This window comes from Corapipo altera, unplaced genomic scaffold (assembly GCF_003945725.1).
Source record: "Corapipo altera isolate COAL_440 unplaced genomic scaffold, ASM394572v1 61022, whole genome shotgun sequence".
Taxonomy (NCBI): Eukaryota; Metazoa; Chordata; class Aves; order Passeriformes; family Pipridae; genus Corapipo; species Corapipo altera.
The window spans coordinates 347,533-374,341 of record NW_020885065.1 but is presented as its reverse complement, the minus strand read 5'-3'; the positions used below and the strand labels follow the sequence as shown (position 1 = coordinate 374,341).

General features: G+C 44.9%; 2 protein-coding genes across 2 annotated transcripts; both read left to right on the top strand.

The window, feature by feature from the left end:
* The first annotated feature begins 594 nt into the window (after positions 1 to 594).
* LOC113959833 (gastrokine-2-like) lies at positions 595 to 3,813 on the top strand. The gene is made up of 6 exons (XM_027669101.1): positions 595 to 684; positions 1,199 to 1,252; positions 1,714 to 1,845; positions 2,343 to 2,453; positions 3,209 to 3,362; positions 3,607 to 3,813. Exons 1-6 carry the CDS (start codon positions 673 to 675, stop codon positions 3,696 to 3,698), a joined length of 555 nt encoding a protein of 184 aa, XP_027524902.1. The 5' UTR covers positions 595 to 672; the 3' UTR covers positions 3,699 to 3,813.
* A 14,533-nt stretch (positions 3,814 to 18,346) lies between these two features.
* On the top strand, positions 18,347 to 23,657 carry BMP10 (bone morphogenetic protein 10). Its single transcript, XM_027669089.1, has 2 exons — positions 18,347 to 18,922; positions 22,382 to 23,657. Exons 1-2 carry the CDS (start codon positions 18,589 to 18,591, stop codon positions 23,323 to 23,325), a joined length of 1,278 nt encoding a protein of 425 aa, XP_027524890.1. The 5' UTR covers positions 18,347 to 18,588; the 3' UTR covers positions 23,326 to 23,657.
* The last annotated feature ends 3,152 nt before the right edge of the window (positions 23,658 to 26,809 follow it).

Genomic DNA, 26,809 nt, shown 5'->3' with positions numbered 1-26,809 from the left:
CAGCACTTCTTGTGAGAGTCCATGCACAGAGAAGAGAATCATGCAATCCCACAATGGTTCGAGTTGGAAGGGATTTTAGGATCATCCAGTTCCAACCCCCTGCCATGGGCAGGGATGCCACTCACTGGAGCAGGTTGCTCAAGGCCCCACCCAATATATGAGATGAAAGAAATGGCTGTGGAATTGTTCTGTTGGGTGGCTGGTGTGGAGGCCACCATGACAAAGGTGTTTCTTTCCAGGATTTGTCTGCAGACCGTCAATCGGGCTCTTAGGGATCGTATTCCAGAAGACAAAATGCAGTTTGTACAAATAAATAACAGAGTTATTCCCAATGTCATTTAATTCTGGTTAATATCCTGTTAAATATTTAAAAAAATAGAACCAGCAAGACTGGGAACTCCTCTAAAGTTTAAACCAGCAAATAATAGCCATTTGTAGAGTGATTGATTTGCTGAGTCTTACTGAGTGCTTTAAATATATCAGGGTCAGGTTATCTGTGCCAACCCAAAATTCAGATAGGAGGCTTACGACATGTAGATATGGACTTGTTCGAGTCATGAAGGAAAGTTCTGTCAAGTGTTTCCCACACCTCCAGCAAGATATAAAAGTTGAAGGTCTCTGAGATTTCCCCATGTTTTATTCTGCTGCGTCTTATTCTCATCCGAAAGAAAAATGAAGAGACTTGTGAGTATCTCCATTTCTGTTGGACTTTTAATACTGTATGTTCCTAATTCTTAGAAACAAAAGGAGAGAGGAGAAGATGCTCAAGTAAGTGGTACAGTACAGGGTACAGTGTGTTGTTTCTTTGGTGGTTCAGTAAGAAACCTGTATTCCTTGGGTCAGTGCAGTCTGTTGCAGCATCACTTGAGCAAAGAGTGAAGAAATGGTTACCATTCACAAGGGGAGTTTATCTGTGATTTAATAATTGCAGTTGTAGAGGCAAATCAAGAAGTAACAAGGCATCAAGGAGGGACTTCTGAAAATACAAAATAATTATTGGTTAAGTTATTCTACTTTTTCAGTTACAGGCAAAAGAAACCGAAATAGCGAGAAGTTTGCAATGGAAATTGTTTTCAACTAATATACATGTTAAATGGGTCATTTTTCAAACTGATGCTACAGCTGCTGCCCTCAGTTCATAGTGTTTTGAAGTCACTGTCTGGTGTTTTGCTGAGTAAGATGCTCATTCCTTTTACAGACTGCAGTCCTTGTTTTGCTGGGAGTCTTCTGGGCTCAGACTTCTACACTGAACGTAAGCAGATGATGAACCTTCTCCTGAATGTGCTCATTTAAAATGTATTGGATCCCTTGGCAGGGGGAATAAAATAGGCAGAAAAGCACAGAAGGAACTAAGAAGTTGGTTATTGCCAAAGAAAAAGAGCTTTTGCCAGAGGTGACAGTCAAGGCAAAGAGGTGGTTCTGTGCAGGTGCAGAGTAAAGGAAATCTGGGGAACACAGGTGCCCTCAGCTCCTGCTAAAATTTGGAAACTGGTGCAGTGTCCTGCCAGTCCCAGATGACTGGCACGTCCCACTGTGGTTTTCCTCAGCCTGCAGGAGGGCCCGTTGCACAACTAATCTTCACCTCAGGAGCCTCCTGAGACTGCTCGAGGGTTGTGAAGGGATTTAGTGTTTACCTAAAGCAAATTGGGTTTTGTTGCACCTGCTCAAGATGAAGGCAGATGATGAGCAATGACCCTGTGTTGTTTGCCACAGACCTTTGTGCTGCGGGAGCCTGGCACTAACTATGTCACTGGGACCATGACCATCCACAATGAGGAGCACGTCGTCGACGTCCACGTCCGCTCCGGCGTCTACTCCTCCGACACCATTTTCGACTACTCCCGCGTAAGTAAAGCAAAGAACCGGCCTCCACTTCATCTCTGAGTAAGTTTTTAAACTCAGAAATTATTTTGGTCTATTTTCACCACGTACTGCCCTGAAACCCGTTTCTTTGAAGCCTCCCATCGCCTTTCCCCTCTTAGGCCATCTCCTTGTCTCATCCATACAATGGGTTGGTTTAAAAGGCTTGTAATGAAACCTGCAGTGGCACTTCATGACAGTGAGAAGAATGTCACTGGCCTTGAGGAGAGCAGAGTTGAAGATGGGCTACCAGCACTCAGGTGCAGCAAAGTCTGCCAGAAACAATGCTTCCAGTCTTACAGACAGACACTGGGACAGGCTTCCATTCCCAGGGGTGACAATGTAAATGCAGAGTCATCCCACAGCAGCCTGTGTGGCCACTCAGGGTTTCTTCTGGATTGCCCTAAAGTGGAGACCATCAACCAACAATCAGTGTTAGCCACTTTCAGTTAAACATTTAACTGTCATTCTTTTCGTCCCAGGGGTATATTGCCACCAGGCTGTTCTCCCGAAATGCCTGCTTTATCATGAAAATCAAAAAGGAATACATCCCCGAGCTGCAGGAGATCGGACGGCTGGCGTTTGAGAGACGGGTGAGTCTGCAGTGAACCCCTCACTGCTCACAAGGAGGGCAGGATGGGTGGGGTGTGATGGGAGCCCCCCACTCTGCCTCCAAAAACAGCTGCTCTGTTGCTGTCTTAGCAATGATGGAGCTGATCTGACAAGATAGAACTTCCAGGGAATATCATGTAGAACATTCTCCTGAGATAATGAACAATCACGGCCCCCCTGCAGTTTTAAAGTAGGCTGTCAAAGTGTCTTGAACTGTACAATCCCCAGTGCTTGAAATGGATGTAATTTGACTATTTTGAGGTGATCACAATATAAGTCTGGGCAGACTTGACCTTTTTTTCATTGTCCTGCTGATATTTTGAGCTTGACATAGCTTGAATTTTTTTTTTCTGCAGAACAGAGCTTAGAGATCAATTTATTTTGACCAGACATTGACTTCCCTATTCAGACTGAGGTTTCAGAATGTGACTGGAAGTATTTCTTGGAGATGGTCTGGAGTTCTGGCCCGTTTTGTGCCAACCCAGCAGTAGCACATTTACAGCAAAACTTACTGCCAATTAATGTAATTCAATATGGCAGAAATACAGCTCAGGTTTGCTGTGTTGGCAGAATTATTATCTAGTGAATTTTGTTTCTGAATAGATTGAAAATATTTATTTCTCTTTAAAGGCATGGAGCTTCTTTAGCTAATGTTTTTTTGTGAGGCAAAGGAAGGTGATTTTCGGTTTGGGAACCAAAGCTACATCACTCATGCTGTGTAACCTCTCCTTTTCAGACCATGAAGGATGTTTACTCTCCAAATAATGTGTGGACCCTGTTTCAAACTGGCAGTTCTGTGCTGGGGCGTTTGAAGGACTGGATTCTCTATGGCAAACACATTGAAAAACTCTGCTCGGGGCTGCCCCTCTACCAGCTCACAGCCACTGAACGTGAGTCACAGATCAGAACGCTCTGCTCTGGTCCAGTGCACAACCTGCCCCTCAAATCTTCCTGTCCTTTAAGTCCTTGTGGTACTTTGAGCTGTGCAGACATTTCCTCCCACTCAGTTACACCACAAATGTTTGGCGCAGTTTTGGGACCGACAGGAGCCTTGAACAGGGGATTGAGATTTTTTCCTGACTGGATACAGGGATCTCATCACTGATCATATCTTCATCTTCTTGTTTCTTGTAGCACAAGAGAACACTGATGGCTGTGCCAGTGCAGGAATTCCGAGTATTTTGGGCCTTAAAATCTGTGAACAACTCATTGCAACTGGATCTTGACATCCCTGCTGCTAGGAATTGCCTGGTTTCTTTGCATGTTTTTCTGATAGAGACCATGTTCTCCAGCTGGAACAGAGCTCGGGTATGAGGCTCAACTTGCCTTTTCAAAGCTTTGATGTATGACAAAGCTATGATATACAAATAAAGATAATGCTTTAATAATCGAGTAAAATGCTTTGCCCTTTTTATTCATCCAAAATCAGAACAGAATTAAAGTGGGCCTTGCCAGTTTTCCTGCAGAAGAGACACATTTCCCTTTGGTTTGCTGCTGTGCTCAGGCTGCAGCGTGGCCCAGACATTGCTTTTGCTTCACATCAGTGAAGAATTAGAAGCTGAAGAGTGGAGAACTTCACTTTGGCATCAGCCTCCAGCCTCTTCAGGTGCTGATTCACCTTAGGTACAACTGCTGGAGGGAGGGAGCAAACAGAGTGAACGGAGACAAAGGAAGGGAACAGATCAACATTGCCAACGTTTGCAAATAAATGAATTGAATTCTGTGGGGCCAGTGGGAGTTTGCAGCGGTTTGAATGAGTGCAGAGAGTTTTGCCATTTTCAAACCTAGATAGAGGAGACTGTCCCAGTCCTGAACAATTTGTCACCTGGAATGAAGTCTCCCTTTCACACAATGCCAGGGCAGAGAGAGCTGTGACCACTTGCTGAGAGTCCCACATTGGAGAGTCGTTTGTGTCAGGGGTTGATGGAAATAAGGATGAGGCAGCACTGCTGCCACCTCCCTGCTCTTGTGCTAATCCCAAGGAATGGTGGAACTCCCACATCCTTTCCATCAGTGCTTGGAAAGGGTGGATATATTGGGGCTGAAGACTGAATATTTACTCTTTATTGGAGCCTTGGGCGGCTGCCAGAGAACAAGACATTCCTTTGGAGAAAACCGGCTCCAGGTCTGCAAGTTGTTATTTTCAAATCAGACTCCTGGTCAAACCATCTGCTATTTATTAAAGGAGTATTTTATCATATGGTGAAAGTTGTCCTTTTGGATTATTTGTATCCAGAACAGGCTGCGGGTTCTTGGTGAGCCAAAGAATGTTTCTGGAGACTCAAATTTTGGTAATTGAATCCAGGAATACTTGTTTTATGTTCTATGAACTCTGAAACAAGCCTCAATATACCTCATTATCTGCCGTTGAATTCTGAGTTAGGGAGTTGTGTTCCTGCCCTTCAAGTGCTCAAAAATGGAAGAAGATTGTTTCTAGCTTTAATTTTAGTTGCCAGTCTCATTGTATCAGTCAGGCCTGTGAGGAATATATTTGCATTTTGACTGCTGTGTTTGTTGTTTAGTAAATAAAGCTCCAGCTCTCCATCCACCCACAGCACCTCCAATGCCCACGTGTCCAGCTCACAGGAAACTTCTGGGTGCAGAACCCTGAGGCAAATCTGTTGTGGTGTTTCTGCACCTTTTGGGGTCCAGCTCACAACTAAGACAGAAGGAAGTGCAGGAAGAATCATAAACCAAACAACCCACCTGGCCATGTTCTGCTTCCCCCAGTGTTTTACAGGATGGTCTGTTCCCACATGAGCACACATGGGCAAGTTGCAGCTCTGAATTTACTGCCCTTGAGCCCGGGCTTGTTGGTATCACCAACAGCCTGAAAGGTCCTGCTAGAAAAGGCTGCAGAGCAAAAGAAATTTATTCCCAATTTAAAATAACTAATTACAGGGCGAACAGGAATGTACACCCAACTCTGAACAAAGCAGAGAAAAGGACATATGCAGGAGAAAGAAATTTGATATTTTATTTATTGACACTGTATTTGCCCTTGTGATTTCCTGCCATTTCACTCTTTGCCGACTAGGCCACAGTTTACACTATGTCCTATGTAACTGTATTACACTATAATTAATCTATTTTTCTTATCTTGCAGGTGATTGATATTATTACTAAACTACAGGGAAAGACCAAGGAGGTAAAAAGCAACAACAACAGGTAAAGTGTCCCTGAAGATCAGGTCCATCTGTTGCCTTAAATAACTGTAGCCTGAAAATGTTGGCAATCTTTAAATCAGTCTATCAGCAAAGGGTCTGCTCTGAATGGTCATGATCCAAAGGAAATCACAGAATCATGGAATTGTAAAGTTTGGGAAAGACCTTTAAGTTCACCAAGTCCAACCATCAACCAGCACCACTAAACCACTCAAGTGCCACATCCAAATGTTTTTTGAACACCTCCAGGAATCGTGACTCCACCACTGCCCAGGACAGTCTATTCCAATACTTAACAACCCTTTCCAGGGCGGAATTTCCCCAGTATCCAACCTGAGCCTCCCCTGGCACAGCTTGAGGTCGTTCCCTCTCCTCCTGTCCCTTGTTCCCTGGGAGCAGAGCCTGACCCCCCCAGCTCCCCCCTCCTGTCAGGGAGTTGCAGAGCCAGAAGGTCCCCCCTGAGCCTCCTTTTCTCCAGGCTGAGCCCCCCCAGCTCCCTCAGCTAAGTTAATTCTAAGTTAATTCTAAGTTAATTCTCAATTAACTTAGACATGCTCTATATGATACAAAACATCTGTCCTAGACCCCCTCGGGTATCAGTAGCTTTGGGAGTTGTCTGTTGGGGAGGATCTTTTTGCATTGTGATCCATAAGATTTTCCACTGGGATGGATGGAAAATTCCCACTGATTTCCATGGGAGGCACCCACTGCAGCCCTACACCTCAGGAACAGTGGTGGAGTCATGTTCTCAGGAGCAATTGGAGCGTGGCCCGATAACCGCCCAAGGTTAACGTGCAGGTGGAGAAGGAGAAGTTTGTTGGCTCTAAGCACAAGGTTAACACCTTGGAAGCAGCAGAGCCACTGGTATCTGCACCAGGAGAGGGGCAGGGCTGCCCTGATCCCACCAGCACTGCAACCCAGAGCTGTCCCAAAAATGAAAAAGGAGCCAGTGCACCAGCTCGGATCCTAAAAACATATTGACTGAAAGGGTCCAGGGAGGAAGAGTGTCAGGATGTGACTCATGATCTTAGAAGTTACCTGATCTTTTCACGAGTTTTTCTCCACCAAAGTAATATGCACGTTTTGGAAGTTTACCTGCCTTCTCAGTCAGGCTTGTTCTGTAAAAAGTGGGGAATTTGTTTTTTGTAGAAGAGAGCTCGGTGGGAGCGTGTCTGGGTGTGCCTGAGGGAGTACTTGTGCCTGTGCATTGGTAAATTAAAACAATATAGGTCCCTGGCTGGGATATCAGGATAATGCTGATTGTTTGCTCCCAATTTTTTTTAAAAAGCCTGTAAGGTGTTTGAAGGCACGTCTGGAATCCAAGCAATGGTATCGTTGGATGCCACTGACAGGCAGCTGAAACATGTCAGGCATTTGGGGCAGGCAGGATGAGCCTAAACTGGTCACATCTCCACCTCTGTGCATTAAACTTCCCTGATCCCTGTGGGCAGGAAACCTCTGTGGTCCTTCACTGCCAAGGACAGACACCGATTTTTCTGGTCACCTGTGCTGCACATTAATCCAAGATGCTTTCACCCCTGAACCCATTCCCAAAAACCTCCCAGCTCCTCAGTTTCCCAGGGTACAAGGCTGTTGACCAAGGCCAGAGTATGACACCTTCACCAGTCGTGATCATTTCAAAACCAGGGCTCAGTGTGGAAACTCTTACCTGGAGAGCAGCACCTTTTTAATTTAAGGCACTGCTTACATCAGGAGCAATGGCAGGTTTTCATGTGTCTTGTCTGAGATGTGAAAGCAAGTTTTCCAGTTAGTATCAAGTCATGAAAAGGCACAATTACTAACACTGGTAAATTTTCTCTTACAGGAAGAATTTTCACTGGCAGAATAAAATTAAGCCAGACTGGAGAATCAAACCTGCTGTTTAAAATCAGAATTGTGTGGGCTGGGCTGGCAGGCCAAAGGTGTGAATGAGTGTCCTTGTCTGCTGGGTCTTTCCACCCTGTTTGGACTGACAGGGCATAGTTGTGAGGGGAAAAAAATCATCCCTTCGTTTCAGAAGGCAAAGAGCTTTGCCTTTGGAGTGGGGGTGTGTAACCAGCAAGGAGCAAATTGCTGTGGCTGAGCACTGAACAACACAGCAAGATCCACATGCAAGAGGAAAAGAGGGAACATTCCTCAGTTCAGTTTGACTCAAGGTGCCTGACCGTAAATACTCAGATTATAAATTATTAGGAGGTGAGCTGGGTTTTGCACCGTTATTTTTTTAAACTAAGTGGTTGTCTTAGCCAGATCTCCAAGGAATACAGCCCAATCCTGGTGGACACATTGGTCTTTACTCGAGCAAAGCACGAATGAGATTCCCACTGACCGCTAGATGGCAAATTGTTACAGCAACCTCAACATGTGGTTTTCTTACTGCAGTCTGGATCTTGCTGTCATTAGGCTGGTAAAAGCACCAATTAGGAGCAAAGCATAAATTTAAAATAAAATGCAATTAATCCCTATCAACCTGTTCCACAAAAAATAGAAGTGGAGTCAGGATACAGGGGATTAGGATTCTTTCTTTCAGATTTCTCAACCAGTGTAATGTTTATTTTCACATGTAATTATTCCCCACCTGGTGATTAACTAAACGAATTGTTGATGTCTTAATATTTTTAATTTTTCTCTCTAATAGATATAGGTATGTATATATTCCATTATATAATAAGACATTGCATTTGCATGAGGTTTATTAAGCAAATATTCCAAAGTGTTCCACGTAGCAAAGATTCCCAAGCTCTAATGTGAATGAGTGAAGTCTTTTCCCTTTCAGAACAGGGACACAGCAACGGGTTAAGGATCAATCTGACAAAGGCCAGTCTCAGGCTGACCCTGAGCACAGGTAAGGGGGGGCAGCCCCAACACTCCTGAATTTTTATCTCTCTCCTTAACACCACCCTGTTGCCACCAAGAGAAATCCAAGCAGCCTCCTGTGTCTCTGCCCCTGCCCAGTGCTGCTCAGCCAGGCTCCTTCCTTGGGAATGAAGAACCCACAGAGGGGTTATGTGGCTTTTGATGTGGGGTTTTTTGGAGGACACCAGGGGAAAAGGGGATGGAAAACTGGCTGGAATTCTGTAGCCAGGTCTCTGTTCCTTGCAGACAGGTCCTGCCAGTCATGGTCACATCCTCTCACACTTCTGCAAGTCCTTTTCTTTGCCCTTTCTCTAAGCTCGGTAAGAGGCAGCCAAACTCCTGTGGCTGGGCAGTTCCCAGTTTATTTAATTTTCTGAGGGTGTGTACAAAGAGAGGAAGGTGATTCAGAGCTGCCGAACCTCAGGTTGCTCTGGCCATTTCTTATTGGGTAGAAAAGCAAATGTAGCATAAAGTTGATCCTTCTGTGGCTGTGTTGAGAGAGGAGAAAACATCCTTAAACAATCACTTTGTAAGGTCAGTCCTGGGATGAGAGTTGTTATGGAAAGAGAATCATAAAATCATAGAATCATTAAGGTTGGAGGAGACCTCCAAAATCATCAAGTCCAACCTTCAAAATAAATATATAAAGGGGGGGGGGGGGGGTACGTAAGTACAGTGAGATTTTCTGAGGAGGTTCTTGTGATTCAGGGGGCTTCCAGGACAGCCCAGACTATAAATGTAGTGAACACTTTTCTCAGTCTGCAGGCTGTAAATCCTGCCCTGTCTGGGTGGGACACGGAGCATCCACCTCCCCACACAGACCCCAATACAGCTGCTGGGGAGCTTCTCCTTCCTCCTGCTGGACAGATGGTCCTGTAAGGATTGTCAAGCATTTAAAAATCTGTTTAAACTGAGAACGTTGAGGCTCCAGCCAACAGGGGTGGCCAATCCCCTTTTCCACCCTCTGTGATGGGAAGCAGAGGCTGTTTTCACCTCCAGGAGCTCCGTGAGTCAGAAATGTGCCCTGAGCACACGGGAGGTGTTTGACAGCAGCACATCGAGCCCCATCCCGGGGTGAACATACTGAGAGCTGAGCCAGGGCTCTGCCACTCAGCCCAGATAAGTCGAGCCCTTTAACACCAGGCCTGCCAGGGGCTTGTTCCATGCTCTCCATGTGATAAGCTGCCATCGGCGCCTCACGGGACACTCCGACCTGCCAGGTTACTGTAGGGAGAACGGGGATGTGCAGCATGATTTCAAGCACGGTACAGGCTCCCCCAAGCCCCAGTCCCAAGCGTGGGGGGTTCCTAACTAAAAATGAGGGGGTGCCAGAGGGGTGGGAGTGTTTGTGCACAGCTTACAGGTGTGAAACAGCTGAGGAGGAGATCAGCACAGCACAGCGCAGCAATGACAGATCTTGCACAACCAGAGTCTGAAAAGTGGGAGATTGATTTAAAAATCTCCATTTAAAAGGTGTTTTCATGATCCTGAGCCTCACAAGTGTTAATACAGTATAAATAGTGCCTGAGAGAGAGGACTCTCTGTATCCAGATGCCACTAAAATGGTCTCAAACTGATGTGACAGTTAATCCCCAAACAGTCTTTGTAACTACGAGGTAGTAGCTACAGCTTTTCCTGCTGTAAAGACATTTGCATAGAGCTGTTGCCAATGGACCCTCATTTTCCCTACCTCTTGTGAGTAGCTTTTTCAAAGTTGACAAGACAAAGTCACATCTTTGAGCACTCATTAAATTTGGAGAGCAATTCACTTTGTTGGTCTTGGACAGAAGCAAGAGTTTTCCAGGTGAGGGTTCAGCAGTTGCCCTGTGAACTGAGGCATTTGGCAGGGTTTGATCAGATCCCTTGGTCATGCTGACCAATACACAAGTATTCTGAGCATCACAAAACATGAAGTTGCAGAAGCCAGACTAAGAGGAAAAGACCGTATTTGGAATTTTTGCCACAATTGAAGCCAGAATTAATGAGACATTCGAGACAGTTTCCCTTCAAAAGGGATAGAAAAGACAAAATTTGATATTTGGCTGCACGACCTTCAAAAGAGAGCGAAGCTGCTGACAACCTTAATTTACCCAGTGTAATTCCAGGCTTCAAGTTACAGAAACGGGAATGTAATACATTTTCATCTTTGCATTTTTAAGGCTGCACTTAAACAGCACTTCTTATTGAATCAATCTTTTCTACTGTTACACACAACCTGCTTTCCCTTTCTGATTCCAGCCCTAACATCAAATAAACAGAGCAAATATTAGCCAGGCTTGTCTAATTTATCCTCATGCTTTGTTGGTGTGCTTACAAGCTGTTGACTTTGTAATTAATACCTCGTGCTGAGATATTGACTGAAGTTACCAGAAAATATTCCGCCTCTGGTCAGTACTCAAGTTGTCAGTTAAATAAAATAATTTCAAGTTATTAATCAAAATTGTCAACAAAATGGTTTCTGGTGACCAGAGCTTGGTTTTTTCCCTATTGTTGAAGGTTAAGAATCCACAGTTCTCAAACCCAAGGACAAGATACATTTAGGAATTATTCCCAAGAAATTTGTTCATTTAGGGCTGTGGGACTATTTAAGGGGAGTTCTCATTAGGGAAAAGAATGGTATTCCTCAAACAGCCTGTTTGGACATGGGGCTGACAAGGAAAGAGGACCAGTCTGGGAGGTTTCTGTGAGGTTTTGTTGGGCCGTCTTGCTTTTGTCACTGTCACTGGGGCTACTCAGAGAGTTCCCTGAAGTTTAACACCCACATGAATGCCAAAGCACCGTCAAATAACTGCATGATGAGAGAAGGAATTTCAAAAATGTAAAATTAAAACTTTCTCTTGACCTTTTTCTGTCCAACTGTTCTGTGGAGGGAGTGTGATAAGAAGCCTGTGGAGAGCAAACTCCTGGGATTAAACAACTCCTCCTCTCTGTTCATTAGCCCTGCACTGCTCCCACTTTCTGTGTGAAGATCTCAAATAGGAACTGATTTATTTTTGATCATGTCTCCCCACCTTTGGGTTAGTTCAGGACTGAATTAATAAATCGTGTGACCTTTAGAAGTATTAAATTTTTAATGACCTTTTAATATTAGTTAGAGCCACCATGCATCCACATGGGGGCATATCCTGAACTCATGGGAGACAGGTCAATAGATTTCTTGAGATAACTCCTATCCCATAAATGATACAAGCAAATATGTATATAAAATTACTGCCCCTGGAAATACGTGGGGTTTTTTATTGCCTGTGTTTGTTCATTTTGAGGTTGAGCTGGAAAAAAGGCAGGTTCAATGCTGGAATGTGGACACCGAAGGATTTACTTTGACTGTCTCATGTAAGGATCTAGGAATTCCCTGTGTATCACTCTCTGACTGCAGGACTGGGCTGTGTACATGAGTGTGTGCTAGAAATTTCCCAATTAAGTGCAAATCCCACCCAATCACACTAGAAAACAGCAGCTCTCCCAAATATCTGCTCAAGGAGTGAGCCCACAGGGAGCTGGGAGCCCCACTAACAACAAGTCTGCAGAGAATTTGCTGCCTGTGACTGCCAGGACACTGACAGGAAGGCCATGTCCAGCTTTTTCCAGCTCTTTTCTTTCTGTTTCAGTTCCTCAGGCTTTGCACTGCCTTGAGAAATCTCAGCTTATCCTTATTTATCTGTGTGCCTACTGCCCTGCGGCTGAGCCCGGCTTGCGCTGGTGCTGCAGGGGTGGACTCCCTTCCTGGGGCCTTTTGTCAACTCTAGAGGAAAAAGGAGAAAGGGAATTTCCAGAGGCAGTGCAGGTGGTTCGTGTGCCCTGCTGGTCGGTGTAAGTCCCATCCTTTTCCCTGGCCTGGAAATGGCTGGGGAAGACGTGCACTGGGCTTCCCATGGAAAGCCACTGGTGCTCCAGGTCAGGAGTTGGTGTCACACAGTCCAAACAATTCCCTGCCCTTGGGGCTGCCCAGTGACTTCCCTCCTTCTCCCTGTTTCCTTTTTCTTGCCCACGCAGGCTGTAACACATTTCTCACTCCTCTCCCACCATTCTCTCATTAAATACCATCTTCTCATTTTCCAGTGACATGGAAACCTGAATAGAGCCACGGGGAACAGCCCATTTATGGGAAGGGAATCCAGAGCAGCCAGGAATCGAGGCATATGGGAATAAGGGCTTGGGCAGAGGCAGGAGTGGAAACTAATTTTAGTTATTCCATTGCAAGCTCATCACACTGTCAGTGTCACACTCTTCCTTATCTCCCATATCACACCCAGCAGTTACCTCATGCCAGAGCCATCTCCTGACAGGGACCAGTGGGGGGCATTTTTGTAATAATTTCATCCCTGTATTTTGGAAAACCTCAAATCACATGCCCTGGTGGTTGCTGAAGCACCCTGGGATCCATCTCCTACTTCCCTGAAACCTTGTGTGTGCCTGAGGTGTCCTGGAACTCAAATCCTGCACTTCCACGGCTCTTGAAAAGGATTTTGGGTTTGCCCTGAACAAATTTTAGAAGTTTCTCAGCAAGCTGCCTTGCTATTGATTCAATCCAAATCCAAGTGCTGTGGCAGGGATGTGTCTTACACCTCCTTACACTGGGCAGTGGGGGTCTATTCCAACTGATCCCAGTGGTTTCCAGTCCTGATTAACGTCACCAAAGTCACTCCTGTTCTCCCATTAAACACACCCTGTTCTTTATTAGTGCTCCATAACTGATGGGCAAAAGCCCTCGTGGGGGGCAGTGTGGTGGCTTGACTTTTTTTGGTTTTCTCAAAGGTTTTAGTACAGAAACCAGCACAGTTCCCCAGTGCTGGAGAGCAGGTTCCTTGCAGGGTGGGATAGCATGTCCATGTCCTCTGCTTCCTTGGGCAAGGAATTTCATAAATTTTGTGCCCCTTTGCCACCTTGGGGGTCTCCTCACATACAGTGCATGTTCTTGGGGGACAGGATTTATTTATCATCTATTTCAAATGCAAATGCCTAATTGTGCTGCTGACACAAATAGACCTAAAGTTTAAATTAAATTTACAAAGTTCTTTGAGATCACAGGATACTGAAAGTGCTTGATGCTTGTTAGGTTTCCTGTCTCACCTGCCTTAAATGTGGGGATTTGGAATTGCAGATTGAAGTTCTATCCCCAAAAACTGCCAGTGGATGTGAGTCCTTACCTTGTAAAATCTGAAATGAAATGTTTTTACTTCCACAGTCCAGCCACAGTAATTTTTATATTCATATCCAAGAAGGACAAGCAAAATTTTAATATCCTCTCCCCCTCCAATATATTATTTATGGAATTTTTTCAGCAAATATCTTAAAATATTTAAAAAAAAAAAAAGAGCAACTCAAAGGAATATTTTCCTTCAAGTAATGCTTCTGTATTTAATCCAAGAACAATTCTGTTTCCCTCTACTGGAACCTTAATCTCTGTGGGTTTGCTTGTTGGTGTTTTCTGAGAGATTTTTTCAATAGATTCCATTAAAACAATTAGAGAAAAAGGAAAAAAAATTGGAAACAAAGAAACATTTTTCTCACATTTAAAAAAAACTCTTATAATAATAATCTAATTTAAAGGTCTTAATTAAATTTGTTAAGGTGTGGACTGCTGAGCCCCAATCCACCTGAGTTTACACGTGGGGAAATTAGATGTGACATTATGTAGCTAACTGGAAAAGTTGTTTTTTATTCCCTGAGCAACTATTCATTTCCAGGAAGCCCAGGACACAAACATTAACCATTATTTAAGCAAACATTATCCACTTTCTCCAATGAAAGGCTCCACATCCCAGGCTGATCCAACATCTGAGCATGTTGGTGGGAGTAGGTGTTCCTCCATCCCGAAAACCAGGCTGAGGAGGCTTCAGAAACACTTCACATTCCTTCTCCCCACTTCCTCTGGCCCAGAGGAGCATCACACCCTTTGGATCTCGTGTATCCTCGACCTTGACACTCGGTGAAGTCCAGCCTCGCTTCCCAGCCTTTCAGCACTGCTCCTGCCTCTCACATTCCTGCTCCAGCTGGGCTCTCCTGCTGCCTCTTGACAGGAGGAGCCCTGGGGGCATCAGCTGGGAGGAAGTTGTGGGGTGCCCGAGATTAGAGGCTATTTTGGAGCCCCACAATCTTCAGGACTGACCCTTTGGACAAACGAGCTGTTCCTGGGAGCGGCTGCGTAGCCTCGGCCACACGTGTGTTCCTGCCCTCTCTGCTGAGCCCTGGGAGCAAGAAAGGCTTCTCTTTGCTCCCTGGGATGATTTTCCCCTCCAGTTCTTACCACGGCACAAGAATGGAGCGTTTCCAGCCTGCAGTGCCACCTCCACCACGAGCCAGATCAACAGGAAGGGCAAACCACGAATTCCCCAGAGCTGGGTGTGCTGGGTGCTGGTCCCCAGTGCTGGAGGGTTCAGTGCAGAGCCCTGACCTTTCAGCAGCTGCATTTTCTTATGTACAACTGCAAATTAACTGGAGAGATGGACACCAGCTTCCCAGGAGTGAGGGCCGAGAGACCTTTGTGTAGCTCAGCCTGCCTGATGACTCCTGGGGATGGTCCTGTGCAGGGCTGAGGGTTGGACTTGGTGATCCCTGGGGGTCCCTTCCAACTCAGCATATTCTGGGATTCTGTGACTCTGATGCACCATTTATTGCTAAGGCAACTGGGTCATTGTTTATGCCACAGATTTAATCATGATTAACAAGTGATGCTTATTAATGTTCCCTCTCCAGCTACCTCAGGTAATCTACTCGGCACAGATGTTTTTGAGAGCAATTCCTCTCTAGGACACTTTTTGTGCATGGAAATTGCAGTTCATGTGGGGAAAAAAGGACAAACCTCTTCATTTTGGTGACATGAAATAAAACCCTTGTGTTAAACAATTTAATTCAGAAAAAAAAAATTATGTACATGTTGAATCCGTCAGCCTGCAGCCCAAGGAAGGAGGAAGCTGCTTCTATATCAGATTTACTCTCTGGGTATTCCTCATCTGGCACATCCCCAGCAGAGTCTAAATGGAGTAAGTCAGGCAAATCAGCAGAAGCTGGTTTGTGTATAACCCTGCACTCCCTGCACTCTGTATTGTTCAGGGAGTTATCAAAATGACAGTGGAAATGCAAAGACACTCAGAACGTCTGAGCAGGAATTGTTCCTAACAAGGCACTGAAGCAAGATGACACACTTGGGGATTAGGAAATCGATGTCAGAGCACCGTGCTCATGCTGCTTTTTACTTTACATGGTTATATCTGCAGGGTGTGAAGTTACCGATTCACAGGAAATGTGTCAGGCTGAGCAGGGCTCAGGGAGCTCCCAGGCAGCCTCTGCTCCAGGGCAGGGTCGGAGCTGCTTCTGTCACTGCTGGAAACCCAGGGATCCAGGATTGCACAACAGGCTAAGTTTTAATTCATAGGAAATGGGAGAGAACACAGGAAATCTCCTCTGCCTCTAGAACTGTTCATCTGCATTAACAAACAGAGAGAAGAATTTCACTCAGTGTCTGATTGAGTGCAGTCCCCCAAAAAGCTGATGTGTTCACAGTGAGAGAGGAGACCCAGCTAAAAACCTGCTGAAGACACCCTTTTAAATTCAACCCCTTCAGCTCTGAAAGTCACAGAAAACCCCAACCCCTCGGAAAGGAGCCCTGTAGCACCACAGACCCCAGTGCAGCAGCTCTTCCAGTGTGCTTCACTCTTTAATTTAATGATATCTGCATTCTTACATGGAATCAGTGCATTTCTGAAGTGAATATTTGAACACTAAAAGGGAAACCATTTCTGTAGGCATTATCACTCAGGATGAATCTCCATCCCAAAGATTTCCCTTTACAGGAACCGTTGTTGTGCTGCATCAAAGAGTTGAGGCAAAGTCTATTCTCACAGTTATTAATGTTAATCTCACTTCCTCTGGCAGTAAAACCCTTACCTGGGTGATGAAACTCCAACAAAAAGAAGACTGTGCTTTTCTCTCAAAGTTAATTAACAAAAGTGACCCAAACTGCTCCAAAATTTCCCAAAGTTTTCCATTCCTAGCTCTGGAAAGCCACAATATCCAGAGATGGGCCTTTGATAAGGCTGCAGAGGATTTATAGATAATCTTGCACAGGTAACCACAAACTCCACAACAAGGTCTAAATTAATCTTGCTAAGCTCAAATACCTACTTCCAATGTGGTGTAGCAAAACCAGGGACCTTGATAACACACTTGCCTTCTATTGTCAGAGGAAGAAAAGTTGAATAAAATGAGGTTAAAATACCATGATAAAGTCTGACTCCATGACATCAGCACTGCACGTGATTGTCACAAATATATTAATTTTATTATATTTTTAAATTATGTATTTATATTGCATATTTTTAAATGAGGTTAAAATACCATGGCAACGTCTGCCTCCATGACATCAACACTGCATGTGATTTTCAGAGATATTTATTTTATTTATTTATATTATTATATATCTTTATTATATATTATTTTTTATTTATTCTGTCATATATCTTTACTATATTTTTATTATATATTTATTTTGTTTATTTTATTTGTTTTATATATTTATACATTACTTATATATATTTATATGTTTATTATCTAATTATTCTATCATATATGTAATATAATTTACTCTGATATTTAATAAATAATACAGTATTAATTTAAACCAGACGTGACCTGAGTATGGTTGCAATTGTGAGCTGGATTTATGACCATTTTGCCAGTGCTAGATTTGGGCTAATGAAGTAGGGGCAACGTTGCAGAGATGGGGTAACAAATCAATGGATGTGCTCAGACAAAAAGCAGAGTCCAGAAAACCCAGCAGGTCAGTGGTTTAGTCTTTGGGTAAAGTTTTTAGTGCTTGAAAAGAAAAACTCTGCAGCAGGGGCAGAAATTCCTCTTTATCTTGAGTGCTGAACCCCTCGGGAACAGGAGCTGAGCTCCGGCCGTGCTGCCGGAACGAGGGCACTGGGGAAAAGCCTGTGAGGGACAGGCAGATTTAAGTGGACATCGTGTATGAACCAGCCCTATTTTTGCATGCACAATCCTCACATTTTGTTGATATTTTCACACTAAAGTATAAAATTGTAGCCACATGTTTTTACGTGTAGCCTCGTAAATTTTAGCACGTGTTTTTGCAAAATCATTTCCATGTTCCCTGCACTGTGTCTCTGAGCTGTTTGAATTGGTGTGGAGCTGAAATCAGAGTTGTCTGTTGGCCTTTGTGTGTTTTTAATAATTTTTTGTTTGGCAATGCTGGGGCTGATTGAGAATAAACTGTAACTTGCCAAGTCACATATATGTGACTAAGAAGGAAGTGCAGAGTTTCTGAATCGTTTGTGAATACTCCAGTCATAGAATCATGGAATACCTCAAGTTGGAAGGGGCCCATAAGGAACACCAAGTCCAACTCCCTGCTCCTTGCAGGATGCTATTCTCCTTGCTCATCTTGAGCTCATGTGCTGCTCCACATCCAGGGCCTTGTGACTGGTGTTGTGGGTGAACCGAGAGCTCTTGTCCCGGGTTTTGTGCTGGACAAGCACAGAACGGAACTTTTCCCAAAGAAATTCCTTTGTAAGTGTACCATAAAGACTTGACTCTGAAATAGTTTGGAAAAGGGTAGGGTTGCTACCTTGAGGGAGCTTTTGTTTGCCCTTGGTGTGAAAGGGATGCACTTGGACAGAGGCTCTGTGGAATTTCCGTGTTGGTTGAAATCTGCGTGGAGCAAAGTCGTTCACGCACAGCGGAGGAAGTCGGCAACCAGGAGGGAGAGAGAAAGGGCAGTTCCTCTCCGAGGAGAAACTTGTCCTATCTCTGAGTGTCCTGCGCAGAATGTTTACAAAACGCTCATTAAGGGAGAGGGGATTGCGAGATAGCAACAAATCTGGTGAGCAGCTCACGCTGCCCGAGATAAGGGAGGCAAGGCGGCCATAGCAGAGAGCAAGTCAGATCCAATTACCGGGCCCTGGTCTTGGGGAGGGGGAAGGGGGAGACAGACAGGACGGATCACAAGTTTCAAGACAAGAGCTTCCAAACTTGTCATCTCTGTGTGACACGAGCTGCGCACAACCCAGGGGATAAAACGGCCACTTCGCCCTCACGGGAGCCAGAGCCCGTTGAGGTTGGAGGCTCGAGCGGCGCCATGGATTCCATAGTGCTCCAGCTGTGGGCTGTCCTCTCCCTCCTGGTTCACCTTGCTGCCTGCAGTCCCATCCTGAGCCTGGAGCACTCTTCCTTGGAGGAAGACGCGCCTCTTTTCGATGAGATTCTCTCCGAGCAGGATGGGGTTGATTTCAACACGCTGCTCCAGAATATGAAGAACGAGTTTTTGAAGACCTTGAACCTCTCTGACATTCCCCTGCACGAGTCGGCCAAGGTGGACCCGCCAGAATACATGCTAGAGCTGTACAACAGGTTTGCCACCGACAGGACATCGATGCCTTCTGCAAACATCATCAGGAGCTTCAAAAATGAAGGTAAGAAATGTGCATCTCTGGGAGGAGAGAATAGAAATGAGTGTCTTTAGAGTCAAAGCAAAATGTCTTGACCAGTCACTGAGCATGAGCTGAGCTGGAGAAAAAGACCTTTAGGTGAGGATGGTCTTGGAAATCGGCAGCTGACACTGGGTGTGCCAGGGCTGCCCAGATCCCACATCTTGTGGGACAGATCTCTTGTCCTTTGCTCTGGAGACTGCAAGGTTTTGGGGGAAAATATGCCTTTTGTATTTGGGCAGCACCACATATAATTTTGGTGCATCATTTTCTTTATCCCCATAATGACACCCGTCATTTGCAATTAGCTGGTTGGTTTTTCAAATGGGTACCTTCAGTGATATTTGAAATGAAGGCAAGAGATGTTTTTACACACTGTTCAGAGGTGCAATATTTTCATATTATGAGCTTAACCAGTTACAATTTTCTGTTAATATCCTGTCACTATTGATCCCTGTGGTGTTTGTAATGGTTTCTTCCTTTGGCACTGGAGCACAGTCCAGCAAATACATAGAAGTAGAATATTGGATAACCCTTAGACTTTACTTTGGAGGACCAAAGTGTTTCCTAATAAAAACAAGCAAACAAGCAAACAAAATCTGAAGAAGTCTAATTGTGCCCTTAGGTCATTTCCCTGTATGTTTTTCCTTCATCATTCCCTCTCAGTTCAACAAGGATGAGATAATTCCTCAGTACTAACAATCAGTAATTTCCCAATGCCTTTTTACGCCAACACAGGTTTTATGTTAAAAATGTTTTTCAACTAACCAATTCCAAATTCCCATTACTCCACTTGATTCATGTGTAACTTCTCAGGGGCACACGCAGCTGTTCAAACTGCCTTGGGGCCTCTCTCATGCTTTGTTACTTTAATTAGTGAAGTCAAAGATAGTTTTGCTTTTTCTCTAACATTTGCATATTCAAAATGATGAGCTATGAAGGGAGGCTCCATGGAAGTCATTTGAGTTCTGCAGTGCAATGAGAAATCAGGAGAGAATCCCAAAGCCCTGCTCTGCTCCAGCCTCCTGCCAGGCCTGGGCACCTTTTACCAGCAGCGAGTTTCTGGTTTGAAGAGGCACTACTTTGTGGTTTAAAGGTTCTTTAGACACCTTCTCCAGCGTGGAGAAGTTCTTTGGAGGGTTGGTGGCAAGCCAGTTATACCCAGTGGTGCCCAGATGTTCACCTGCAGAGCCGTGCCCGTCTCACACCCGCAGGAGTGAGGACATGCACAGGACGGGGGTTGTTCTCTTCTCAGTTTGCACTGTTTGGAAAAAATTAATGGGATTAAAAATGCCAAGAACAATATACTCCAGAAAAATAGTTTAGGGACATAACTCTGAAATCATTCCATTTGCAAAACTGAAATCCAGGTTTGCAGCACTGAAGTGGCACCGACTGACCTTTGCCAGCATCACAGGTGGGGTTGGCAGCTCTGTGCCATCCCATACCTGTGTCATCACTGCAGAAGTTCTACACTAGATGAGGTAAACTTGGCTTAAGCTTCTGCCATTTCAGTGTTTCTCTCCCCTCCTCCAATCCAAACCAGCACGATGTGAAGTCAGGTTGCTGATGTTAACCCAGCTTCATAACTGCACACGGTTGAAGGACTATGCAGTTAATGTTTGCTATGTGTCCTGAAAGTCTGTGAAACCAAGAACCATCCATTTCATGCTAAAGAGCTCTTTTGATAGAGAAATTCATTATTTGTAATGATAAGGACAGGAGAAAGAGACCATGACATTTTTGTTGTTTCCTTTCCTGCTGAAAATTGGCAGTAACGGTAGTTTCATTATTTTCCATTAAATCCTTTATTATAGAAATATAACAGGCTGCATGACTGGAACTTGCTCTTTGTTTTAAACCATGAACCATAATGTTGTAAATGGGGCTGTAATCAGTTCTTAATACCTGAATAAAAGTCCCATGGGAAAATTTTATTTTCCTGTGGAGTCCAAATCTTCCTTCCTGCCCCTCCTAGGGGTGTACTGGGAACAGCAGGAGATCTTTCACCTATGCACTTTCCAGCTGAAGAGCAGAGTCACAACCTGGCTTAGAATGGACCATCTCTCCTGCCCTGCTAACACTCATTCAGCTTCTTACATACGGTGTGGCCTTCCCCTTCCTCCTGGGAAATTCCTTGTGTTCATCTTCCATATGATCAAGTGGAATTTCTCCACCCTGGCCTTATTTGTAAGCTTTGTTTTAGCATATTAAGGTCTAGGAAACCCCAAAGATTACTTCCAGTGTGGAGATTATAGCTCAGTTTAGATAACATTGTCTTTAGCTCCCAGTCTGCTCCTACCCTGGCACTGTGCACCACCTTTACCAACTGACATGCAGGGAAATGGAAGCAGAATCACCCCTCATTTTTTTAGTTATGAACAGATGAAAATTAAAAATGGAAAAAAAAAGTAAAAAATTAAAAGGCAGGTGCCTCAAAGCCTGAAAACTGGAATTAAGCAGGACAAGTCACGTGCTGATGGTAATTAACTGCTTGCCTAAGTGCACTGGTGGAGCATGGCCAGTACTTACTGTTTTATCAGTGTCAGTTTTCTACAAAGATATGAAAAATGGAGTAGTCAGAGATAAGAGTTTACCTTTGCAGAAATTACAGTGGTTGTGTCCTGATGTGTTTTCTGGGTTCTGAGGGGGCAGTGAATCCCCCAGGGAGCCGGTCCCTGCACTGTGGCACAACTGCACCTTGTCTGTGTCCAACCAAGTACAGACAGGACAGGCAGATTTTGTACTTCTTACATGTTCTGTCAACTAAAACTGCCATGGGGGCCTGGCTGAGTGCCCTGTTTGACTGCTCCCCTGAAGCCCACTGGGTCTGTGGCAGGACTGATGCTCTGGAGGGTCATACTGGGTGTTCACCACCTGCTCTTCCCAACCAGGAGCCTTTACATCTCTCAGAGCAACTTTTCCTCCACCAGTGCTTGGCCTTTGCAGTGTCTGAGCAGCAGGAAATACTTGTTAGCTCAGAAACACTGAGCAGGCACAGATCCTTGCATATGCAGCTTTTACATCACCCATTTCACATTCACTCCAGTGCCACCCCCTTCTTCCCTTCCTCTGGCACTGAGGAAAGTTTTTCCCTGTTTATTAAATAGTTGCTGTGCAGTAACCTAGGAGTGATTTGTATTTCAGTATTAGGCCACACATTTTTGATATATAATCCTTCCAGCTGGGAAGGAAGTCTCTGGAAGGGCTGGGGCTAGTAGGAAAATGTCTAAATCCAGGTTTATGGTCTGTAGCATGTCCTTTGACATCTAAAATAAAGTTGGCCTTTTCTCCAAGTACAGTTTTGGGAAGTGCTGAAAAACAACTTTCCTAGAGCTGTTTAGCTGAAACCAAGCAATGGAAAACATGTGGGACAAACTTCAGTGCATGTGTTTCTGGATGTACTGACATCCTTCTAAAGTATCTGATCTTTGTCCTTTCCAGACTTGGATTCCCATCCTACTGGTGTCACAGGGATTCGGAAATACCCTCTTCTCTTCAACGTCTCCATCCCTCACCATGAGGAGGTCACCATGGCCGAGCTGAGGCTCTACACCCTGGTGGAGAGGGACCAGATGCTCTACGAGGGGCTGGACAGGAAAGTCACCATTTTTGAAGTGCTGGAGAACGTCCACGTGGGGGTAGGAGAAGAGAGAAAGCTGATGGCCCTGGCATCCAGGCAGATCTACGGCACGAGCAGTGAGTGGGAGAGCTTTGAGGTCACCGAGGCCATCCGGCGCTGGAGAAGGGCCGGGCTGACCACGCACCGGCTGGAGGTTCACATCGAGAGCAGGGAAGGGGAGGAGCGGGACGGGGAGGGGAAACTCGACATCGACATCAACTCTGAGGCCAAGCACGTGCCCCTGCTGGTTGTGTACTCCGACGACCAGAGCAACGACAAGAAGGAGGAGAAGGAAGAGCTGAACGAGATGATAGACCACGAGCAGCTCATGGACTTGGAGCAGCTGGAGGTTGGCCACTTCCACGACCAGCCTGGCGAGGAGGCGCTGCTCCAGATGCGCTCCAACATCATCTACGACTCCACCGCCCGCATCCGCAGGAACGCAAAGGGCAACTATTGCAAAAAGACTCCGCTCTACATCGACTTCAAGGAGATCGGCTGGGATTCCTGGATCATCGCCCCGGCGGGGTACGAAGCCTACGAGTGCCACGGAGTGTGCTCCTACCCCTTGACAGAGCACGTCACACCGACCAAGCACGCCATCGTCAAGACTTTGGTTCACCTGAAGAACCCCCAGAAAGCCTCCAAGGCCTGCTGCGTGCCCACCAAACTCGACCCCATCTCTATTCTCTACTTGGATGCAGGGGTGGTCACCTACAAGTTCAAATATGAGGGCATGGTGGTCTCAGAGTGTGGCTGCAGATAGTAGGAGGGAAGGCACAGGGGAGGGCGCAGGGGGAGTATTTAATGATTCAGTCTGTAAATTTGTACATTTCAGATTTGCTATTTAATGAGGTTATTTAATAAGGCATGTACAGATAATTGTGTGTTTCCTGTTCTGGGGAACGGGCAAGTCGTACGACCGCAGGGATTGTATATTTTGGTCCATTGTTTCCTTCTTGCTGTTCTTCGCTGTCCAAATTATTACCGAGTCCCTCCTCCCATCAGGGCATGGAACAGATCATTGGATTGTTTGGGAGAGCTCTTTGTGCCAGAGGGGCACATTTAAACTCTCAGAAATAAAGGCATATTTTTGTACTTTCTCAGTGTTCATTGGCATCTACAGGGTTGCTAAAGATAGTTGAGCTATGGCCTGTCACATCTAGATTGTTCAGTTTTCTGTAAAATCTTTATAAAGATCTTTACATGCTCAATTTTTTAAATTTATCTCTGTAGATCTTATTCTATGTCTGATCATTCTAAATCACTAAGGCATAACAAGGAGTTAGACTTTTTTCCCTTTTTTCTTATTCCTTTCCTTACTCTTTCCCTGTCTCAGTTCAAGATAAGTGGCAGGGATGATTTGGCATCTGGAACTGAAGGGAACCATTTCCTCTCCCACCTTCCTTAGGAAAACAAAGGGTCCAGAAGCAGTGCCAGGTGTGGGCCATGGCAAGAAATTACCCCTGTGCAGGTTTAGTCCAAAACCAGTCTGTGTAAGCTCTGGTTTTGCTGTGGTGGCCACGGGTTGTCTCTCAAGGGCCAGAGCTTTGAGTGGCAGAAAGAGGTGCTGAACATTTCCTGAATCCCTGAAATTGTACCACCTAAAATTGTCCTAGCTAAGAAATTTTCCCCCTATTCAGTCCAGTAAGTTCCAGATGATACAACCATACAATCCCACTCCAATGGCCAAGCAGTGCTGCACCAAGTTTGCACAGAGCAGGGCAGAACAGCAAACCCCTTCGACCCAGGGGGACAGGGAGGATCTTCCCTTTCTGTGAGTGCTGGAGTTGTCAATTCATAAAGACGTTGCCCCCCTCCCCAAACCATAAAGAAGGAGTCACATGCCATGTTTCCGCCACTCCTCCGCAACAAATCCCGGTGATAAGGAGGTGTCGGAGCTGAGAAACAATAGACCCGTCACTTTATTTATACTAAGCTGCAAATTTGTCAGATTCTTGGGAAAGTGTAAGTGATGTTGACTCTTTTAGCCCGTACCAGAGCCTACTGTACTGTCCCTGCATCTGTTTTACACTTTTAAGGGAAAGTTATCTTCCCTGGAAGTGATAAGGGTCTTCGAAAGAATCACTCCAACACTTCATGGGAATGAACACAAAAGACTTTATCATGCACCAACTAAACCCAGTTTCACCTGTTTTCACACACGCTCTTCTGTGCTTCCCATAATTTATTGACCTATTTATTGACTGTCTGCCTTTGTAATATAATGTAGAATACAGAATGTTTTATTTTTGTGCTGGTGTGTAATCCCACTTGGATAAAACCTTGTACTGATCCTATCTGACGTGGAATCTCTCTGTTGAGTTGTGCTGCACAGAGGGTGGGGCTGCTGATTTATCTTCTCCCCTAGATATTGGTAAATCCCACAGGTCACAGTTTCCTCCCTTGTTTGCAGGGCTGTTCCCTCCCTGCAGTGATTTCAGGAGTGTTCTGGAGCACGTTTGGTCTTGTCCAATGTATGACTCCTCTTGCAGGGGTATCATGGCTTTAAGTGCCCAGCTGTGTAGTTTATTGTAGAGTTATGCAGCCTCCACTCATGCTGCCTGTTTCCAGATAGTTATATTGCTTTATTCCTCACCCTGAGAGTGACTGACACCGCTCCCAGACCTTTCCCCTGAGCCACTCTGCAATCTGAGCCTGTGGTTAGTGGCACGCTGGAGGAATTCATGAGAGGTGTGATATTTGCTCTGCTGACATGAACTGGAGCAGCCAGCGGTTGAAGTGTGACCACACAGACCCTTTCAAAACTATCCATGATTCTTATGAAGCCATTTGCCAAGACAAGCCATTCACCTTGTTAGGAGTGATAATCCAGCATTAGGGAGATAATCCGACATTTGCTTTTATCATCTCTTTTCTGCGACTGGTCCCGTGGCAGTGATTTGCTTTTTGCATCACTGTCCTTTCCTGGCAGCACCAATGTCTCTGAACAGGGGGTAGGAGGGTCTGTGCCTTAAAAATAATGCGTAACCCACTGTAATTGCCCATAATCACTATAAATTCTCAAGCAGCAAAGCAGAGGGGCTGAGAGAAAGAGCCTTCTCCCTTTCTGGCAGAGGTTTGCTGTGACAGAGCAGAGTGTGGGGGGTGTTACAGCACAAAGCAAACCTGGGCAGTGGGTCAGTTATCAGTCAGTGAACCTGCATGTCTGAACTCCTACAACATCAGTGAAAATATCAATAAATATCAATGATAGTTTTTAGAGTCAGGGGCCAGCCAGTCTCCTGCTCTGAGTAACTTTTCTTTATAAAGAGACAAGGACTGTACTGGATGAGGAGCATTTCAGCAGAGTCTGTGGTGAAAGAAGTAAAGCATGAGCTGTGTCTCACTGTGCTGTTTTAGGAGAAAACTGAGCATCCCTTGAATCTTCCAGCTGTGCAGTTCAGAACCTGAGACTGGAACTGCTGAGGGTGGTGTTTCATTTATGATTTCTCTGCCAGCATTGCACACCTGCCTTTTGAGCAAAACCACACCTTCCTTTACCCTTACCTTTGAATATACAAAGGCATTTGTTGGATGTTCAGGCAGCTGATGGCAGAGATTAGACAAAATACCACCAAAAAGAAATAGGAACAGTTATTTTATGAAGAGCTTTCCCTAAGTAGCACATTGAGGTTGTTTCTGCAAGCTCAAAAGTGCTTGGCTTTAAATGCCCCTGTCCAAATAGATACGACACTCACAAATAACATGGTGAGTGTGTGACAAGAGCCAGGGCTGAGCTGGGAGTGCTGGTAATGTCAGGACTCCCTGGAAAAATGTTCCAAGCCCCTGAAAAAATATTTCACTGCATGTTTTCATTTCCTTTGTTTCTTTCTTTACTCCTTCCTTCCATCCATCTACATTAATACTGTGACTTCTGTTTCTGAAAAACTTTATTTGTCACATTAAATACTGGTGTGCATCAATTTTCCTTTCTTCTCTGATCTATTTCATATCAACATCTTAGCAGATGTTTGACTTAAATCTTAAATTGCATCTGAATTTTAGAAAGGTTTGGAAAAATATGGTTTCAGTATTGAAATATCTGTCTTTCCATTCATCCATCCATCCATCCATCCATCCATCCACCCATCCATCCATCAATCCACCTCTGAATTATTGTGTGCAACCAAAGCAACCCTCTCTCACCAAAATCATCAATAGCAGTTGGATTTTTGCTTTCATCTGTTTCTCGTTGAATATGAACAGGGAAGTGTGAGCAGCTACGGAGCCCCTTTTTTGCTGGATGC

Coding starts and splice junctions, on each gene's coding strand:
- BMP10 (XM_027669089.1), top strand. CDS start 18,589: ATGGATTCCATAGTGCTCCAGCTGTGGGCTGTCCTCTCCCTCCTGGTT. Junction 18,923..22,381: donor CAGGAGCTTCAAAAATGAAG/GTAAGAAATGTG, acceptor TGTCCTTTCCAG/ACTTGGATTCCCATCCTACT.
- LOC113959833 (XM_027669101.1), top strand. Junction 1,253..1,713: donor CTCAGACTTCTACACTGAAC/GTAAGCAGATGA, acceptor TGTTTGCCACAG/ACCTTTGTGCTGCGGGAGCC. Junction 2,454..3,208: donor GGCTGGCGTTTGAGAGACGG/GTGAGTCTGCAG, acceptor TCTCCTTTTCAG/ACCATGAAGGATGTTTACTC.